The 14,442-nt window shown below is 52.1% G+C and overlaps 1 protein-coding gene across 2 annotated transcripts in view; it reads right to left on the bottom strand.

Moving 5' to 3' along the window:
- PTPN9 (protein tyrosine phosphatase non-receptor type 9) overlaps nt 1-1,965 on the bottom strand; it is a 162,250-nt gene extending 160,285 nt beyond the window's left edge. Inside the window, exon 1 of one of the 2 annotated variants that reach the window (XM_081084467.1) lies at nt 1,448-1,965. In XM_081084467.1, the coding sequence (XP_080940593.1) occupies nt 1,448-1,510 (63 nt within the window). In that variant the 5' untranslated portion in view covers nt 1,511-1,965. The remainder of the gene's footprint in view (nt 1-1,447) is intronic. The other variant, XM_081084468.1, reaches the window with a different exon arrangement.
- Nucleotides 1,966-14,442: the final 12,477 nt, after the last annotated feature.

The raw sequence follows: 14,442 nt of genomic DNA, 5'->3' as shown, positions 1-14,442 counted from the left end.
TATGCTGCTTTTATGTTTGTTTCAACATTGTGAAATGCCAGTAGAAAACAGTTGTTTCCATCTAGTCCTTGTTAATATCCATCACATTCATTTGATATAAACCATTTGTACTAAACCACTTTATCAATACCTTATCAATAGTTTAATATTTGCTTTCCTTGGTTTTAATTTTTTAATTTGCAACCTAATGCCATCTTCATAGTGGAATACTGATGCCATTAAGTCTTAGAAACATAGAAACTTCAAATCTGGGTAACCCCCCCAAATATGTGAATGAAAGAGTTTTGCCCCTTTAAAATCAATCTAACACATCATACCTTAGTACTAAAGTATTTCTCTAATTCTGGCAGGCTTGGTTCCTTGGCCCCTTGCTTGCACTAAGCCCTGACTAGCATTTTATTAATGCTCAACTGCAGTTACCAGAATGTTACCATGGCTTGTACAAAGCAGAATTCTTTTTTTCCCCGGTGCTGATTTTATCTCAAAACGTCAAAAGGAAAGACTGTGGTCTGAGGCTAAATATAAAAAATGTCATCTCCACAAATGAGAAGAAACGGGTTTTTAAACAATCAAGTATTAAACAAGCCCATTAACCAATATTGGTTTGTAGAACCAGATTGTCTCCATACTAGAAACAGTACTATCAAATGTGGTTCTTGGGGACAAGGTCTGGAGAGTTTGAAATGGGTGACCATCTTATCTCAGATTTTTTCTATTAAAATATGGAATCAGACCATATGGCTCCATCTGAGCACGGCTAAGGCCGGGTATGGGTAGTGCCAAGAAAGAGACAGGGAAAAATCTGTAGGACTCCCATCTTCTCAGAAGGTGTGGTGCCGGTCTGTCCCGCAAAAATGTGAGAGAGGGAGGTAAAAGGCCCGGCTTTTCCCCTACCCAAACCCTCAAAATGACACCGCAAACCACTTCCTCCTGGGATGACGGTCACAAGCGCTTAGGGACAATGGAGCTCAAAGTAGGCTCCGGAAAGATGGAGACCGGAATCAGACGGGGTAGGGAAGTGGGCGTGCAGAACAGGAAGGTCCAGGCCGGAGACTTCGAGGGCGTGGGAAGGCCCGGACCTTCCAGAATGTGCCCCGCAGGCGGCCAGGGCGCTGCCCGAGGCCCGCGGAGCTCATCTGGAAACCGAGGGCATCCTCGGGAGGGCAGACGGTCCCCGCAGGAGCCCTGCCCCCAACTGGGGCTTTTCTGCCCTAGAAAACACAAATGCGCACAGAAAGCAGCAAAACCTGTATAGGAAGGAGAGGCCAGAGGCAAGGAGCTCTGCAAACGTGGGGGCCGGGGGCGGACGGAGGGGGGGGAGAGTGGGGGAGCCCCGTTTCGGGGGAGGGCGGCAGGGGCGCGGCCGACGAGGGAGGCCGCCGCGGGCTGGGGCGCTGGGGCGCGGGGCCCCCGGGCTCCGACAGGCCCACCACCCCGGCCCGCTTACCTGCTCCTCCTCCGGGGTCAGCTCCGGCGCCATGTCGGCCTGGGGCGCGGTCGCGGGCTCCATCCCGCCGCCGCCGCGAACAGAGCCGGCTCGGGAGCGCGACGCGGCTCAGCAGTGCGGGGCCGGCCCGTGCATGCTGCGCCCGGCGCCGTTGTCTCTTCGCCGAAGGCTCCCCGGTGTCGCGTCTTCTGGGCGGAAATCCGTGTGTATTTTCTCCCGGAAAACAGTGCCGGCGAAGAGCTGAAAGCCGATCCGGAGGAAAGAGGAGGAAATGAAGAACGGTGAAGGCCTCGGCGGCGGCGCCCCGCTCCTACCGAGCGTGACGGATCCTTCGGCTGCGGTCCGGCCACCCGCCAGCCACCTCAGCGCCTCAGGCCACGGCCAGGGGCAGAGGGAAGAGACGGAATGTCGCGCCTCCCTCCCGACTCACTGCCACCCCCGCGGCTGCCCGAGCCCCCCGCGGCTCCATTGAGAAACTGCGCGTCCTGTTCTTAAGGGGCGGGCAACGAGCTGGGTCCGCCCGGCGAGACGCAGTCCGGGAGGGGGCGACAGAGAGAAGGGGGGCGGGTGCCTGCTGGGGGAAGCGGGGGCGGGAGGAGAAAAAGGAAGGCGGGAGTGTGCGTTCTCGGAGGTAAAGTTCCATGGAGGGCGGGAATTCAGCTGCAGATCGGCCCGTCTCCACGGTGACTGGCCGCGAGGACCCAGTGAGGAAGGCACCTGCTCCCGCCGCTGGCGGACTGGAGGGCCCTGGAGCAGCCCGCGGGGTCCCAACTGCTCAGGTGGCGAACCTCCGGGTCAGCCCCGCCCGGGCTCTCGCTTGGCCGCAGTATCCCGGAATCCATCGCCCACGGAAACTAACGTTAGTACCTCGCAACCACAGCCTCGGGTTTGGGACCGCATCCAAAACACTGCAGCTTCTGCAAGCCTCTGATTTCTCCGCAGGCGGTACCACGAGTCGGGGGCGTCTTACTGCGCGGTGTGGGCCAGTTCCGGAGTCACAGGGAAAGCAGGGTTGGCTCTGCTGTTTCGGCGTCATTCCAGACCAAAAATAAATAATATAAAAGGGTTGAACAGCGGAGGGTCTTCAGACCGCTGAGGAAGTTCCTTACAGGACTTTAAAAACAGCCTCTGACCTCACCTCATTTCTGCATCATTGCAACAGGAAATTCGGGTGCCTGCCCTTAGTTAAAAAAGAAGCCCCTGGTACTCAGGAAGGTTATTTTAGCCTTTGCATCAGGAAGGCTGACTCTGGGTTGACTTCATAACCACTTGCAGGAGTTATGGTTTCATTATTACAACCAGGTGCTCCTCTGGGAGACACTGTTTATTTAACAAGAATATTTATATACCAGGCCCTGGGGTTACTTCCACATGTTAGAATTTGGAATTATCCCTAAGCTATATTATGAGGTGAAAAAATCAAGACCCAAGTGTGCATTTTATGCTGTCACATGTATAAAGAAAAAAATAATCATCCGTACATACATTTGTAAACTTATTTATACACTAGAGGCCTGGTGCACAGTATTCATGCACTGGGGAGGGGGGGGGGGAGATCCCTCAGACCAGCCTGTGCCCTCTCACAGTCCAGGACCCTGGGGGATGTCCACTTGCGGGCTTAGCACAGCAGTGGGACATCGCTCTCCAGCACAGTCCAGGACCCCTGGCTCCTTACACCCGCCTGCTTGCTACTCCTTACCGCTGGGTTGCTCCTTAGCTCTGCCAGGGAGGCGCGCTGCACTCACCAGTCCTGGGCCCCGCTTCTGGCTGAGAGGTGCTCCCCCTGTGGGAGCACACTGACCACCAGGGGGAAGCTCCTGCGTTGAGCTTCCAGGTTTTCTGCTTTCTGGTTGGTTTGCATATTAGGGTTTTATTATATAGGATTACAAAAGGTTTGGGAGGACACGCAAGAAAGGTAACAGTGGTTGTCTCGCAGGAGGGGACCTGGGAGTCAGAAACAGAAGCGATAGGGAGACTTTTCCCTATACAGTCTTTTGTACATTTTGAGTTTTTTCAAAAAAAACTTCTTAAGTATACATACACAAAAGGTGAAAATGTTTGTACTTTCATAAACTCAACGTACCCATGTAACCAGCACACAGATCAAGAAGTTAGAACATTCCTAACTTGCCAAAGCCCCCATTAGTCACTACCCCCAAGTAACTACTCTCCTCAAGAGTAACCACTATCTTGGTTTCTAACAGCATTGTGTGTGTGTAAGTTTTCCATGTGGATGTATAACCTTTTCCAAGAATTTTTAAAAATAGTAACAAACAGCCGAAACCGGTTTGACTCGGTGTATAGAGCATCGGCCTGCGGACTGAAGGGTCCCAGGTTCGATTCCGGTCAGGGGCATGTACCTGGGTTGCGGGCACATCCCCAGTGGGAGATGTGCAGGAGGCAGCTGATTGATGTTTCTCTCTCATCGATGTTTCTGACTCTCTGTCCCTCTCCCTTCCTCTCTGTAAAAAATCAATAAAATATCTTTAAAAATAAATAAATAAATAGTAACAAACAAATACAGTTGACCCTTGAACAAAATGGATTTGAAGTGCACGGGTACACTTATATGCGGAAATTATTGCATAGTTTTTCTCCCTAAGCAGGTAAATAGCTATAGGACTAAGCGGGAGGAAGAAATGGCAGGACCTGAGTAGTACAAACTGAGTAGACACAGAAAAGGATGTTTTATCCAATAATCTTCAGTACACCAAGGGCCAGTGATTTATCCAAAATCACACAGCTAATTAATTTGTATTGAGCTAAAACCTGAACCCAGGCATTCTAACTCCTCATGCAGAGAGAATTAATAAAGGAGAAGTTTAACAGAGTGAACCCTGAACAGAGAACTCAGGTTTTTAGAGGCACAGCTATGTGTAAGGGCCTGTGGTTGTGTAAGGGAAAGTTCTCAGAACTGTTGCCTATCACAGTCCTCTCAGGACAATGTTTGGAAGTTGCTGAGCAGAGATGTGGATAACAAAACCAAGTGCAAGGCAACTGGCTGGATTTTCTCTAAGAGTTAAATCTTAGGAAAATCAGAGTATAAAGTCTAGTCTATGCAGGCTCAAACCAAGGAAATCAAGTATGGTATTGTCATCCTGCTCAATCAGATCTTGGAGATGCAAAATGGTTTGTAATAGCAAAAGAATGTAAACAACATAATGGTCTATCAATAGGAAAGTCTGTAAAATAAATTATAGTACATACATACACTGATAATAATTTCACATGTATTGTGTCCTTAACCACATGCCAGAAACAGTTCTGAATGACTTTCTTCTACTCTCACTATCATAGTATGAAATAGCTGAAATTATAATCTTTGTTTTAATATATATCCTATCTAATAAAAGAGAAACATGGTAATTAGCATACGACCGCTACCCTTCCCATTGGCTAATCAGGGTGATATGCAAATTAACTGCCAGCCAAGATGGCGGCCGGCAGCCAGGCAGCTTGAAACTAACATAAGGCTTGCTTGCTTCAGTGACGGAGGACTCCAACGTTCCCCGCCTGCCGCTGCAGGCCTCTGAGCTGCAACTCTAAGCAACTATGTAACAAATATAGAAGCTAAACAAAACCCCAGAAACCTGCTTTAGTCTGCCCAGCCTCAGCCAGCAGGTTCACAACATTGTAAGCAAAGGCCAGAAACCTACTTTCAGCAGCAGAGGCCTAAGAGCTGGAGCCAAGCCTCAAAGCTAAAGCTGGCACAGAATAAAAAAAGAAAAAATAAAAAAAGGAGCAGTTGGGAGCTTCAGTCACCCCCAGCCTGAAAACAGCCCTCAGCCCCTCACCCAGACTGGCCAGGCACCCCAGTGAGGACCCCCACCCTGAAGGGTGTGTGACCAGCTGCAAACAGCCATCATCCCCTCACCCAGGCTGGCCAGGCACCCCAGTGGGGACCCCCACCCTGATCCAGGACACCCTTCAGGGCAAACCAGCCGGCCCCCATCCAAGCACCAGGCTTCTACCCTATATAGTAAAAGGGTAATATGCCTCCCAGCACCGGGATCAGCGGAGCTGCGAGGCCTCCCGGCACCAGGATCAGCGTGACAGGGGGCAGCGCCCAAACCCCCTGATCGCCCTGCGGCTCTGTGTGTGACAGGGTGCGGTGCCCCAACCCCACCCCCCCATGGGCCCTGCTCTATGTGTGACAGGTTAGAGCCATAACCTCCCCATCGGCCCTGCCCTGAGTGTGAGAGTGGCGGCGCCCCCAACCCTCTGATCGGCCCTGCTCTGTGGGTGATGGCGGCGTCCCAACCCCCTGATGGGCCCTGCTCTGTGCGTGACAGGGGGTGGCGCCGCAACCTCCCCATCGACCCTGCCTTGAGTGTGACGGGACGGTGCCCCAACCCCCCAATCGGCCCTTCCCTGAGCGTGAGTGAGGGTGGCATCACAACCTCCCGATCACCCTGCTCTGTGCATGACAGGTGGCGGCGCCCCAACTCCCCAATCAGCCCTGCTCTGAGCCCGACCAGGGGCTGCACCTAGGGATTGGGCCTGCCCTCTGCCACCCGGGAGCAGGCCTAAGCCAGCAGGTCGTTATCTCCCAAGGGGTCCCAGACTGCGAGAGGGCACAGGCCGGGCTGAGGAACCCCCCTCCCCGCTGAGTGCACAAATTCTTGTGCACTGGGCCTCTAGTCTATACTAATAAAAGGGTAATATGCTAATTAGACCTGGTCAACCAGCCATCTTCCAGACAAAGCCATGGTGGTGGGGGCCAAGGCAGAGGCAGTTAGGGAGCAATCAGGCTGGCAGGGGAGGGCCACTGGGGGCGAGATCAGGCCGGCAGGGGAGAGCAGTTAGGGGCAATCAGGTAGGCAAGTAGGCAGAGGTTAGAGGTGATCAGGCCAGAAGGCAGAGGTGGTTAGGGGCTATCAGATAGGCAGGCAGAGGCAGTTAGGGGCAATCAGGTAGGCAGGCAGGTGAGCGGTTAGGAGCCAGCGGTTCTGGATTGCGAGAGGATGTCCAACTGCCGGTTTAGGCCCGATCCCTTTGTGATCAGGCCTAAACCGGCAATCAGACATTCCCCGAGGGGTCCAGGATTGGAGATGGTGTAGACTGGGCTGAGGGACCACCCGCCCCCCATGCATGAATTTCATGCACCAGGCCTCTAGTATATACTCCTAACAGCTCCTAACTGCTCACCTGCCTGCCTGCCTGATCACCCCTAACCACCTCTGCCTACTGGCCTGATTGCCCCTAACTGCCTCTGCCTCGGCCCCCGCCACGGTGACTTTGTCTGGAAGGACATCCGGATGGATGTCAGGAAGACATCCAGTCTAATTAGCATATTACCCTTTTATTAGTATAGATTATACAACATAAGCTTTAAGGTAGAATTGCATTAGTGGAATGAAGAGACATTTCATTAAAACATGTATATTGGTTTGATATGATTCAAATCCACTTGTTTATGACAAAAATCAAGTCTTTAAGAATAAGATTGCTTGGAGGAGGAACCAAGATGGCGGCGTAGGGAGTAGACCTGTGCGGGCTGCCTCCCACAACATCATTGAAACTACCAACTATAAGACAAACAACCACCATTCAGAACCATGGGGAAGTTGGCCCAGTGGAAGTTCTAGAACTGGAAGGAGAGAAGGAAGTGCAGTGAGACTGAGTAGGAGCTACAGAGGCGCCAAAAACAGAGGTACACAGTTGCACGCCAGGTGGGCTGCAACTGGATGCGTGGTTTTTTTTTCAATCAGATTGCTCGGGGCGGGTCTCTGAGGCCCTAGTCCCCACAGGGAGAGGTGGCACAGCCTTGCAGCGGTCAGAAAGCTAGGGAGGCTCTGGCGCGCAGCTGCTTGCTGTCATTGGGGGACGCGAAGTCCCGGTGTCCCGAAGAGGCAAGGAGCCATGGAGACGCCGCCATTGCTATTTGCTCTGCCATGGCAACTCCCTGAGACACCGCCTTACTCAATTTACATCCCCATCCAAGCTGTGCCAGAGGCACAAGAGGAAACGCCTGTGCTTTTACAAACTCTGTAATCCTCTGGGCTTGCTTGGGGCAGGTCTCTGAGGCCCCAGGCCCCACGGGGAGAGGTGGCACGGCCTTGCAGCAGTCGGAAAGCGAGGGAGGCTCTGGCGCGCAGCTGCTTGCCGGCACTGGGGGACGTGAAGTCCCAGTGTCCCGAAGAGGCGAGGAGCCGCGGAGACCACGCCATTGCTATTTGCTCCGCCCTGGCGACTCCCTGAGACCCAGCCCTAATCAATTTACATCCCCATCCAAGCTGTGCCAGGGGCACAAAAAGACCCACCTGTGCTTTTGCAGCCTAACCCAACAAATTACAGACTTCAACTCCTCGCACCCATGGGAGACACACTCAAGAAGCAGACCCAGGAGAACCATGATGGCAGTGTAAGGTACAGACCTGTGCGTGCTGCCTCCCACAACAACATCAAAACTACCAACTATAGGACAAACAGCTATCATACGGAACCATGGGAAAGCTGGCCCAGTGGAAGCTCTACAACTGGAAGGAAAGAAAGAAGAGCATTGAGACTGAGTAGGATGTGCAGAGACACCAAGTACAGAGCCCAACCAACAGGCTGCAGATTTCAGCTCCTCGCATCCGGGAGGGACGCACTCAGGGGGCGGAGTCGGGTTCGGGGCAGGCCAGCTGGGCTGGCGATGTGGAACCGCTGTACCAGCAGGCGCACAAGCACGCCCACCGGTTCCAGTCTCGCGTGGGACGCTGGGGGACGACAGATGGGCAGTCTGTGCACTTGGTGGAGGGCGAAGTCCGAGCAGGCGTGCTGGATGTTCAGCCACCAGGAACACCTGGAGATTTTGTCTGGAGGGGAGCTGCCCAGCAGGGGACAGAGTGCCAAACTTCGTGTTTCCCCGGTGAGGCTGGGACAGCCCCGGTGAGTTCGGGACGGCCCTAGTGAGGTTGGGATGGCCCCGGTGAGGCCGAAACGGCCCCAGTGAGGCCAGGACGGCCCCGGTGAGGTCGGGATGCCCCCAGAAAGGTCTAGATGGCCCCGGTGAGGTCAGGACGGCCCCGGTGAGGTTGGGACGGCCCCAGTGAGGTTGAGACGGCCCCGGTGAGGTCGAGACGGACCCTGTGAGGTTGGGACGGCCCCGGTGAGATTGAGCAGCCTCGGTGAGGCCGAAACGGCCCGGGTGAGGTCGGAATGGCCCCGGTGAGGTTGAGATGGCACCGGTGAGGTCGAGACGGCCCCGGTGAGGTCGAGACGGACCCTGTGAGGTTGGGACGGCCCCGGTGAGATTGAGCAGCCTCGGTGAGGCCGAAACGGCCCGGGTGAGGTCGGAATGGCCCCGGTGAGGTTGAGATGGCACCGGTGAGGTCGAGACGGCCCTGGTGAGGTTGGGATGGCCCCAGTGAGGTCGGGACAGCCCCGGTGAGATTGGGACGGCCCCGGTGAGATTGAGCAGCCTCGGTGAGGCCAAAACGGCCCAGGTGAGGTCAGAATGGCCCCGGTAAGGTTGAGACGGCATCCGGGGACGAAATGGCCCCGGTGAGGTCGAGACGGCCCCGGTGAGGTCAGGATGGCTCCAGTGAAGTCGGGATGGCCCCCGTGAGGTTGAAATGACCCCGGTGAGGTCGGGACGGCCCCGGTGAGGTCGAGACGGCCCCGGTGAGGTTGGGACGGCCCCGGTGAGGTCAGGACGGCCCCGGTGAGGCTGAGACGGCCCCAGTGAGGTCAGGACGGCCCCGGTGAGGCTGAGACGGCCCCGGTGAGGTCGGGACGGTCCCGGTGAGGCTGGGACGGCCCCGGTGAGCCTGAAATGGCCCTGGTGAAGTCAGAATGGCCCCGGTGAGGTCGGGACGGCCCCGGTGAGGTCGAGACGGCCCCGGTGAGGCTGAAATGGCCCTGGTGAGGACAGGATGGCCCTGGTGAGGTTGAAACAGCCGCGGTGAGGCCGAGACAGCCCCGGTGAGGTTGGGATGGCTCCAGTGAGGTTGGGACAGATAATGGGGACCAGTATAGACTGATTAACAGGGGTAGATGCAGAGGCAGAGCAGCATTGAACAGACTGTCAAACTACAGTGGGAAGCCTGGGGAGGGTTTGGGGGGCAGTTAAGAGATCAACCAAAGGACTTATATGCATGCATATAAGTGGACACAAGACACTGGGGGTTGGGGGCCGGGGGAGTGTCAGGTGGGGGGGAAAGGAGACATATGTAATACTCTTTGTAATACTTCAAGAAATAAAAATTATTTTTTTTAAAAAAGAATAAGATTGCTTGCCCTAGCTGGTTTGGCTCAGTGCCTAGAGCTTCAGCCTGAGGACTGAAGGGTCCCAGGTTCGATTCTGGCCAAGGGCACATGCCTGGGTTGCGGGCTTGATCCCCAGTAGGGTGCGTGCAGCAGGCAGCTGATCAATGATTCTCTCTCATCATTGATGTTTCTATCTCTCCATCTACATTTCTCTCTGAAATCAATAAAAATCTATTTTAAAAAATATAAGAATAATATTGCTTTGCTGCCTGACCGGTTTGGCTCAGTGGATGGAGCATTGGCCTGCAGACTCAAAGGTCCCAGGTTCGATTCTGGTCAAGGGCACGTGCCTTGGTTGCGGGCACATTTCCAGTGGGGAGTGTGCAGGAGGCAGCTGATCGATGTTTCTCTCTCATCAATGTTTCTAACTCTCTGTCCCTCTCCCTTCCTCTCTGTAAAAAATCAATAAAATATAAAAAAAGATTGCTTTGCTATCAAAGTGAAGTAAGGTATGTCATCTGTTGTCCCTGATGAAGTCTGAGCAGCTCAGTTGCTAAGCGACTTCGCTGGGTTATCCTATCTAATAATAGACAAACATGGTAATTAACCGTAGCTCCAACATGCTTCCCATTGGCTAATCAGGGCGACATGCAAGTTAACTGCCAACCAGACTGGCCAGGCACCCCAGTGGGGACCCCCACCTTGAAGGGTGTGTGACCAGCTGCAAACAGCCATCATCCCCCTCATCTAGGCTGGCCAGGCACACAAGTGGGACCCCCACCCTGAAGCAACAAGATGGCTGCTAATTTGCATACTGAAGGTGGGCATCAGTGGGCAAGGCTGTCCGCTGTCCAGGACCAGATCTGTGACCCTGCCAGGCAGGGGGCAGCGCTTGAGGCTGTCGGCAGTCCCAGGACCCGGATCTGTGACCCTGCCAGGCGGGGGGCAGTGCTTGAGGTTGTCCGCGGTCCCGGGACCCGGATTCGTGACCCTGGGACCCGGATCCGTGACCCTGGGACCCGGATCCGTGACCCTTCCCAGTGGGGTGGCAGCTTGCACAGGGGCGGATCGGCCGGGGTTGGGCAGGGCAGGATGCCTGGCTTCCCCCCAGCCTCAGTCACTCTGGGCAGGTGAGCAGCGCAGAGAGCCTCTGGACAGGGGAGGCAGGCCGGAGGAGGGCGGCATGTACTCCCCACATGGCGGTGGTGACAGCTGTGAGCGCACCAAGCGGAGCCTGCAGTCTGAGCTGAATTAGCGCCTGCAGGCCATCAGCGCCCAGGAGTGGCTGCGCAAGATCCGCCTCCTGGCCCAGAAGGTGCAGGATCGCAGGGACAGCCACCGTGGTGGGCCAGACTGACACAAAATACCGGCTCTTCCACAAAATACCGACTTCTGCGCATGGGCCACGAAGTTTCAATCTCACTGTACATGCGTGCCCGCACCTGGTATTTTGTGGAAGAGCCACACTCAAGGGGCCAAAGAGCCGCATGTGGCTCGCGAGCTGCGGTTTGCCGACCACGGCCCTAGTCTAACAGCAGAGAAAATCTGAAGGGCAAAAAGCAGAAGGAGAGCCCTAGCCAGGTTGGCTCAATGGATAGAGCATCAGCCTTCGGACTGAAAGGTCCCAGGTTTGATTCTGGTCAAGGGCATATGCCCGGGTTGCGGGCTCAATCCCCAGTTGGGTGTGCAGGAGGCAGCCAATCAGTGATTCTCTCTCATCATTGGTGTTTCTATCTCTCCCTCTCCCTTCATCTATTAAATCAATAAAAATATATTTTTTAAAAAAGCAGGAGACAAAAGGCTCAAGCCCACTGGAAGGGAGGGAGGATGTTGGCTATAAATACTAATCGTCTGTGTCAAATCCTAACCAAAAGAGATCTCTAGGTTTCAAAATTTTCCTCTTCCGGTCCCACACTGTCCCTCAAGATGGGTAGAATGCCTCTGGGCTGGGCCCAATAGTGAGGCTCACCTCCCAATTTCCCAGACTGCCTCTGGCCACTTTTCTGCCTCCACAAAAGGCACAAAATTCAACTTCTCAAAAGAATCACCATCACTTGGAATGGATGAGAGTGAAATGTAGGGTTCAGGGAGTGGATCTCCCCCTTGCGGCAGGTTCTTGCCTCACGAAGATTGAAGAATAAAATTCACGGATTAAAAGGACTTGTTAGTAAAAGAGTGGAAATTTATTGGAAGCAAATACAAACTCCCACGTAGGGAGAGGTTCCCAATGGGGTAACCATCCAAGCCCCGTTTTCTAAGGTTTTAAAGGCTGAAAGTTCTTTGTCTATCTATGCTTCCTGACCCTGTGCTTTTCTAATTGGTCACTCTTTGCATAATATCAGTTTCAAAGTCCAAAATCCTTGTGGTGCCTCCCCTTTGTCTCCCCCTTATCTTGCAACATTCCTCTATCTCTTGTGAAAATGTGTTTCCCTCTTTCTGTTGACAGTTCTCTATCCTCTGTGAAAGTATGTTTCCTTCCTCCCAGTATTCCGTGACTTTTCTTTATCCTCTGTGAATATATGCCTTCCATACTCCAAGCCCTCACCTATCCATTCCTCCCTCATGGACCCTCTTTATTCCCTAAACCTGCCTATTTTGTCCCTAGAATTCCTTTCAAGAGGAACAGATACACACTTGTCCCTTCCCACGTTATTTGCTGCCTAAGGCCATTCGTAATTCACCTTCTCTACTGTCAGCCTCCTAGCTCTCCCAGGTCCTCTCCACCTGCCTCTGCCTTTTCATTTTATGGTGGACCTTCTGAGTTGTTTGGAGGAGGTAAGTCACAATCAATAAAGGCCCCAAACCAAATCTCTCAGCACTTAGTGAAGAAACAAACTTAAAAATTTTTTTTTGAAAAAACAGGGGTGGGAGGAGGTCAATGAGGGCACAGAGGGGATAGTGATGGAAAAAAAAATAAGTCCTAAAAAAATGTATTTGAAAAAAAAATTCTCCTTTGATGTAAAAATGGGGTATAATCATAGAATCCAAAGACAGGATGTGACTCAAATAACACCTCATCTTACCAAAGCAAGCAGTCGGTCACACTCGTTAAAATCACAAGGCTCTGTCTGCTTTTCCTGCCCTACATATCACAAGGCATAAAACAAAACATACATTTGCTTAAAAAATATATAGTGGTGGGAAAAAAGCAAGCAAACTAACAAAAAATATATAGTGGGGTTTTTACTCACCCCCTCATCAGAAAGGAAGTCTGTAGCTAAGAAGTTTGTTTCTTTCCCTCCTCCAATGTACAAGGTGAAAAGTTTTTAGGCTATACTTTTAATCACATCTGCAAAACTAAATATAGTTCTTGTTACTAGAAGTCTGCAGCATATCCAAACACCTGTTTAGCAGCCAGCCACACTCCTCCAATCAGCCTCTCTCCAAGGTCACCCCTGTGCAGCCAGAGAGGGGAGGGGCTCTCTCCAAACTGCCTTCTCATTCCATTTCATCATTTCACTTAACCAACCGACGTTTATTGAAGTGCCAACCTAAAGGAACTTGCAACCTAATAGAGGGAGTGTACAGTAAAAAATTTAACTTTTTTTTTTTATTTTTTTAACCTTGCTCAAAGGTTGACCTTTGCCCTTGGCTCCTGTAAAGTAACTTCTAAGCCCTTAGAATGACCTGCCTAATAGTGGTGTCTTTCTTTACCTAGGGGTGTTTGTCCACACAAGTCCAACAATGTGGTTGGGTGGAAGGGGACTTTGGATCACATATTATCAGCTAGACCCCTGGAGGGACTGGAGACTAGGTCTATGACAAGGCCCTGATAAAAACATTGGACACCAAGTCTCAAGCGAGAGTTTAAAATACTCTGTATTGTCACATATAGTTACCAAGAAAGTTTAATGCTGTCTATGACTTGAGAAGACAACTGGAAAATCCACATTTGGAACTTTCCTGGATTCTGCCCCATGCATTTCTTCCCTTGCCTGACTTTAATCCATTTTCTTTCACTTTGATAAACTGTAACAGTGAATATAATGGCTTTCAGTGAGTTCTGTGAATCCTTATGGTGAAATATCACACCTAAGGGTGGCTGTGGGGGGGTTATCCCTAACTTGCAATTAGTGTTAGAGTAAGGGTGGTCTTGTGGATCATCACAAATATGAGGATGGCTAATTCTGCCTGCAGAAGTAAAGGTTCAAATAAATATCTGTTGGCTCTGGCTGGTATGGGTCAGTTGGTTGGGTGTCATTGTGCACTGAAAGGTTGCTGGTTCGATTCCCAGTCAGAGCACATGCCTGGATTGCAGGCTTGCTCTCACATCGATGTTTCTCTCTCCCCCTCTCCTTTCCTCTGCCTCTAAAAATTAATAAAAAATATTTGTTAAAAAATAGTTATCGCCCTAGCTGGTTTGGTTCAGAGAATAGAGCGTCAGCCTGTGGACTGAAGGGTACCAGGTTCGATTCTGGCCAAGGGCACATGCCCAGGTTGCGGGCTCGATCCCCAGTAGGGGGCGTGCAGGAGGCAGCTGATCAATGATTCTCTCATCATTGATGCTTCTCTCTCCCTCTCCCTCTCCCTTCCTCTCTGAAATCAATACAAAATATATTAACAAAAATAGTTATCTGTTGGAGTTTTTCAAAGATGAGTAGGTATACTAGTATTCACCAGGTGAATGTAATCAGAATAAGGAGGGATGGTGTGTGGGAGAGCAGAGTGTATGAAACACATGTGTACAGAGAACAATAAACCAACATCACTGGAGAGGAGGCAGCAAAGGAGGCAAGATACATTAAGGCCAGGTCACAAGGAAGTTTCCTAGCCAATGTGACTAAATGATATGAGCAAGGACA

This window comes from Myotis nattereri (assembly GCF_964212035.1).
Source record: "Myotis nattereri genome assembly, chromosome: 1".
Taxonomy (NCBI): domain Eukaryota; kingdom Metazoa; phylum Chordata; class Mammalia; order Chiroptera; family Vespertilionidae; genus Myotis; species Myotis nattereri.
Note: the sequence above shows the minus strand (reverse complement) of the source record. Positions and strands in the feature narration are given on the sequence as shown.